This window comes from Sinocyclocheilus anshuiensis, unplaced genomic scaffold, assembly GCF_001515605.1.
Source record: "Sinocyclocheilus anshuiensis isolate Anshui unplaced genomic scaffold, SAMN03320099.WGS_v1.1 scaffold432, whole genome shotgun sequence".
NCBI lineage: Eukaryota > Metazoa > Chordata > Actinopteri > Cypriniformes > Cyprinidae > Sinocyclocheilus > Sinocyclocheilus anshuiensis.
The window spans coordinates 1,531,538-1,538,477 of record NW_015557124.1 but is presented as its reverse complement, the minus strand read 5'-3'; the positions used below and the strand labels follow the sequence as shown (position 1 = coordinate 1,538,477).

At 36.2% G+C, this 6,940-nt stretch overlaps 1 protein-coding gene across 1 annotated transcript in view; it reads left to right on the top strand.

The window, feature by feature from the left end:
- Nucleotides 1-1,647: 1,647 nt before the first annotated feature.
- LOC107677848 (ras-related protein Rap-2a) overlaps nt 1,648-6,940 on the top strand; it is a 17,957-nt gene continuing 12,664 nt past the window's right edge. Inside the window, exon 1 of the mRNA XM_016472909.1 lies at nt 1,648-2,473. Within this exon, the coding sequence (XP_016328395.1) occupies nt 2,160-2,473 (314 nt within the window). The 5' untranslated portion in view covers nt 1,648-2,159. The remainder of the gene's footprint in view (nt 2,474-6,940) is intronic.

Here is a 6,940-nt window from a genome sequence, read left to right as displayed (position 1 = left end):
TATATATATATATATATATATATATATATATATAATATTATTATTATTCTTTTTATTTTATTTTATTTTTTTCTCTTTGGAATAGCCAAGTTTCCATCCTCTTTTTGCACTGTTAATTTAAACTTTTTTTCTTTTATATTTTCCATCTTCATTTATATTTAAGTTAAACTTTTAGTAATTTTGTTTAATTTTACTTTTTGTTCATTATTTCATTGTTTATGTCATTTTAGAGGTTTTATATTTATATATAGAGAGAGAGGTTTAGCTGAAATAGTTTTAGATTTAATTTCAGTTAGCATTTATTTTATTTATTTTTGTGTTTTACTTAACTATAATAATATAAAACCATGTTATCGACAAAGTGAAAATGTTAAAAAAATGAAATTAGCTGTCTCCAGACAGTTTCCAATTGGTTTTTACTGATAAAATGTTGTATGTAATGGTGATACTATGGTATATGGTTATCATTCAATACTATACCATTATCATCTGATACCATCTTGTTACCATGGTAGAAAATTACTGTGACATAAATACCATGGTATTATTTGAATAATTTAAAACTGAGTGCTCTTGTATTAGTTGTGCAAGTGTACTGTACTGTACAGTTGTGATACTGCATTCAGACAAGCTATATGTTATTAATTCTTACAATTAAAATGAAGTCAATGCAAAAATTAATATTAATTGTATTATATTGTATTATATTTTTATGTTACATATGGTCCTTTTTGAAGCTTAAAACAAGCCTGAGTAGATGTTAATTGCATGCAAAACAACAACCAGCCATTTCTGATTTGTGTTGCATGGAAGAACAAAACACAATTTTGGAAAGACATTATGGTGAACAAAATAATGACTTGATTCTTCATTTTTGGCTGAACTATTCCCTAAATCAATGCACTTTGTTGTAGCATCATTTAATTTAATTTTGATTTATTAGGACAATTTATTGTTCTTTGTACAAAACTCACTTGGATTTATACTCCGTGAACTGCTGATGCATTATAGATATGTTTTACCGCTGATGTAACTCAAGCCAGCAGACATGAAAGCTGTAGGCCTGACATGTGGACATGGATAATTTATTAAGAGGTAAGAACTGCACAACCCTGTAGATTACATAAAGACATGCTTAAAAATGTATGAATGTCATTGTATTGGATAACAACATCTTAAAAAATAAATAAATGCAACTTGTCCATGTTAAGAAAGCACACTATTCAAGCAAAACATTGATCCGTTTGAAAAACTAAAATACTGGATGCAGTGTTGAACAAAGACTATGTGACTAAATGACCTTGTCAAAGTGGAATATGCAAGAGCATCAGCTGATCGAATGAGTGACATTCAAGCATTCAAATACTTAAGAACCACTGCGGACCTCCAGCCTCCATCAGCGCACACAATGGCCGCATCCCTGTGCGGTCTATTTCAGGTGCTGATGCAGGCGACGCGCTGTTGCCATCGGAACAGCATCCCCAGCATCATTTATCGACACGCTCCCTGCCGCCGTCCCTCATTGGTCGCACAGCTGGCGCTGTAACCATTCGCGTCGCAGTTAAGAGCGGAAGTCCCGCCCACCACATTCACCATCGCCTTATTAAGACAAGCAGGCGTGGCTTACGGCGCTCCTCCGCGCCCATTGATCGCCCAGCGCATCAATCCCGCAACAAAACTCCTATCCTCGAGCCGAGACGATGTGCTCTGGCTTCAGAAGGTCTCCACCCGAGAGTATGGCGGTTGAGGATGCTGTAAGATACAGAAGAATAGCTATTCTGAAATGCAGCAGCGTCCTTAAGGATCTCCAAATGACGCTCGGTGGGGACGCGTGATGCCTTACATGCTCGCCCTGACGGGGCGCGACGCGCTTTTATAACCTAAAATGCACGCAAATGCATGTTAAAAGATTATTTCTCCAAGCAGCTGTTAGGTTCTGGCTATTCGAGGTGGCTAGAGATGCCATGAAGTCCGCGCATTGGCTCTTTGTGCGCCTCTGTTATTTGTCTCTATGGTGAGTGTTGCAATACAGCCAGCCATGGCTCCGCGTCTGCTCGACTTCTGCGATATTCAAGGCAAGTTTCCCGTCGCATCTGATCGGTTTGGACACTGTTAGCTGGCTCCATTACGCGCGTCACGTCGGTTCTCATCCGTGCGCAATGCGCGAGTACAAGGTGGTGGTGTTGGGCAGCGGAGGGGTCGGCAAATCCGCTCTCACGGTCCAGTTCGTGACCGGGACCTTCATCGAGAAGTACGACCCGACCATCGAAGACTTCTACCGCAAGGAGATCGAGGTGGATTCGTCGCCGTCGGTGCTGGAGATCCTGGACACGGCGGGGACGGAGCAGTTCGCGTCCATGCGGGATCTCTACATCAAGAACGGCCAGGGCTTCATCCTGGTCTACAGCCTGGTCAACCAGCAGAGCTTCCAAGATATAAAGCCCATGAGAGACCAGATCATCAGGGTGAAGAGGTAAGACGCAAATAGCATGTGGTATTCTTTGAGGCTAACATGGTAATACCATCTGGTGCAATAATTTGAGCAGGTTGAACCATGGCATACCATAATTTTACAATGCTATTATTACCATAGTGTTTTGTCACTTAGGCGAAAACCATTAAACTTACAGAAATGTAACAATGTTTTGGACATGTACCATGGTTAGGGTAGAGTGGGTGGAAACGCCTCCCTTAAGGGCTTTGTAAAAAATTTTTATGTGAAACAAAAGTTAAATGTGACCATGGACCACAAAACCAGTCGTAAGGGAAATTTGTTAGGATAGGACAATACTTGGCTGAGATACAACTATTTGAAAATTTAATAGCAGTAGTAATAGAAAATAATAAACGTACAGAAAATGGTGGTGTTGGACATGAACCATGGAAAATATTGAAGTACCTTGGTGTTAACATCTGATACCATCATTTTACCGTAGTACTACCACAGTACCAGACAGTAATGAAGCCATCTGACTCCATGATCAACACATCATAGTATTCTTTGAAGCATTACCTTATGGTACCATACTTTTACCATGGTACTGCCAAATTTCTTTTTTTTTTTTTTTTGGCAAATTCAAGGCAAAAAACAATAAACTTATAGAAAACAATGATATTACCATGTTTTGGTCATGTACCATGCAAAATGTTAAAATGCAATGGTATTAGTGTCTCATACAATCATTTTTCCATGGTAATGCTTCAATACTTTTGTAAATTCAAGGTGAAAAACAATCATGCAAAAAATGATGGCATTACCATGTTTGTGGACATTTACCGTGGTAAATATTAAAGTGCCATGGTATTAGCATCTGATATCATCATTTTACCATGGTACTGCCACTGCAATTTTAGTAAATTCAAGGCAAAAGAAAAATAATTAACTTAAATCAATGATATTACCATGTTTTGGTTGTGTACCATGGTATTAACACCTGATACCATAATTTTACTGTGGGACTACCGCAGTACTTTTATAAATTCAAGGTGAAAGAAAACTTAAGGAAAATGATTTGTTTTTGGGCATGCATCTGATATGATTGTTGTACTATGGTACTGCCACAGCACTTTATTAGGAAGTGTTATATGAATATGGTAATCATTTGATAACGTTGTAAATACAGTACTACAGTAACTACTATTAAATAACCATGGCATTACCATAATTTTAGCATGATACTGCTCAATCTGACAAGCAGGTAGTTTGTTTTCTGTGTGTGAGCTCAACTTTGCAGGGCTGTAAGCAGATGGAAAGACTTGAGCGTGTGTGAAATCATATAATGCTGTGTCTTTACTGTGCGGTTAATAATAAGTCCAATGTCTATTCTAATCTTTCCATAATTTAACCTAAGGCCTAGAAACAGATGCTGTATTGTTTGTGCTTTTCCAGATCAACTCTTAAAAGAGGTTTGAACAATTGCAACAGAACAATTAAAACCAGACGGTGAGGTAAAGCATATAGACAAAAGACTGATCACTGCAGCGTCCAAACCTGAAAGGCCTGAATTATCATGTCAAAACTTTGAATCAGAAAAGCTTTTAGCTATTAAAAGCTCTTATTTATGCACTTTTCTCATATTGTCTTCTGGCATTCGCTGGTTTTTCGTGACCAGTGCAGTAAAGATGATGATGATGTGATTCCGAACAGTAGAGCTGGTGAAGAGGTTTACCTGATTAACTGTTCAATCAGCCACTTTACCACGGTAATCAAGTCATAACACATCAATGCAATGGCATTCATGACAAAATGTCATATAGAGTTTTTGCCATATTCACATGCAGTAATTTGACAGTTTTTCATGCAGAACAGCCGTAAAGGCTTTTGTAACGTGCCCTTGGACTGATTTGGTGCTAAATAGTTTATATAGCATGAAGCAGGTCCACGTTTAGTTGTTTTTGTACACACATGTTGGGTTTATTTAGATATTATGGCAACTGTGCATTTATCCCTCTTATTTTTATGTACCAAATTTATGGAAGCTTGTTTCCACCAAAATATAAAAAGAAAGTAAAAAAGGTAAATGTGACTTATTATCTCACAATTCAGATTTAAATTTTTTATTTTTTTTTAGAATTGCATGTTATAAACTTGCAATTCTGAGAAAGAAAAATCAGAATTCTGAGATATAAACTGAGAATTGTCAGATATAAACTCGCCATTCTTAATTTTATTTTCAATTCTGAGTTTATATCTTGAAATTCAGTCTTTTTCTCTTAACTTTGAGTTTATACCTCACAATTCTGACTTTTTCTCTTAACTGAGTTTTTCTCACAATTCTGAGTTTATATCTCGCAATTCAGACTTTTTCTCGTCATTCTGAGTTTTTCTTTTAACTTTGTGTTTACGTCTCATGATTCTGACTTTTTCTCTTAACACTGAGTTATCTCGCAATTCAGACTTTTTTCTAATAATTCTGAGTTTATATCTCACAATTATGACTTTCCCCATAATTTGGAGTTTATATCTCAACTCTAACAATTCTAACTTTTATCTCTCTTAATTTCCTAGCTTTTCTTGCAATTATGTTTCTCTTAATTCTGAGTTTATATCTCACAATACAGACTTTTTTCTCGCAATTCAGACGTTTTCTCACAATTGAGTTTATATTTTGAAATTCTGACTTGAAATGTCAAGATTGTGAGATAAAAATTCACGAAAAGTCATTTATTATATTTATTTATTAAGTTTTTAATCCTGTGGCAAAAACAAGCTTCCAGCTTCAAGATACCAAATAAACAAATTAATATTGATTGGAGTTTAAATTATTTTAGTGTATGTGAAGTAACGTGCTGAGAGTTACGAGACACAAAACTTGCACAGCTCTGTAGAAAATCACTTAAATAAAACGCATTAAATGAATTGATAAAATCCAAGGTAATTCCTGTAGAAATTCCCACCACTAAACACACTCAGGATGGACACGTTAGATATTGTGCAGCTGTATCTCTCTCTCTATGAATTGAATTGGCACCGCTTCATGCCAGAACCTGCAAAACCCCTCTAAACCTCTGGCACAGGTTGTTGATCTGCAGGAGGAGGCAGATACATGCTGAGCCGGCGGATGATAACTACAGTAACACACACTCACCAAAATATAAATGAGATTGTGTGCCGGTGGAAACCAAAGAAACATCACAACTGCATTAGTGCACACTAACCCAAAGACACGCTGGACTTCTGGCAGCGAGAGCCTGGGAAGAGGAAATGTGGCGGATCCTGCTTTATATCTAATGCTGAACACGCTTTAATCAATTTAGTTTCAAAACAAACGTCATCATATTCAATTTCGCTACAGTAGGTGTTTAAAATACATATAGCGCGGTCCACACACAATCTGTGCAGTTTCACTTAGTTTGATTGTATAATTCTGTGAACAGCATTTACATATTGTAAAATGTGTTAAATTATGCTAATTGCTATCTAAAAGCATTAATTTGAAAGGAGATGTGTGAATGTGAAAGACGGGCGTTCAGAGTTCATGCAGACCTAACTGAATGCCTCTAAAGCAGATAATAATGATAGCTCATAAATGAAGCATATTTTTGTGCTGTCACGGTTTGTGTGCAAATCATTCGTTTTTTTTGTATTTCAAATTAATCTTGATGAATCTCACTGAATAGTGAAAATTACCCAGTCATCATTACTCCAGTCTTCAGTGTCACATGATCTTCAGAAATCATTCTAATATGCTGATTTGCTGCTCAAGAAACATTTCTGATTATTATCAGTGTTGAAAACAGTTGTGCTGCTTCATATTTTTGTTGAAACTGATACATTTTATTTTCCAGGATTCTTTGATGAGTTTAAAAAAGTTTAAAAAACAGCATTTATTTGAAATAGAAATCTTTTGTAACATTGTAACATTCTTTACTGTCACTTTTGTGCTTTTACCCATCATGAAATGTTTCTTGTGTGACACGTTGGTAATGAGACACCTTTTTAATAGGCCATCAGTTGGGACTAAACCAGCTAATATTACTGACTAGGGGCAGGATTTCTTTCTAATTACTGATAGATTTCTGCTGGTGTCTTGGCTTTCCATGCCTTTTTGCACCTCCCTTTTTTCATGTGTTCAATACTTTTTCCCTGTGTCATTACATTTTATTACACAGAACTTAATTTCTGAACTTATTTGTTTTGTTTTCTTTATATGTATGGATTACTTGGGTTGTTACCGACATCTGATGAAAATTGCATGTCAACAGCACCTTTAGAAATATATTTACTGAGAACAATGGTAACGTGTGTAATACTTATTTTAATTGCTGTATATATACATATATATAATATGTTGTTAACACCTGTGGATTGCTGTAGTCATTACAATTCACTTTTATAACTAATTGAATGTAGGATCATTTACTGCAGTACATACGGTGTCTAATGGCAGTTTTGGGAAGTAGATGTTGTCTTGAAGCGGGCCGCAGGGACCAGGTGGTG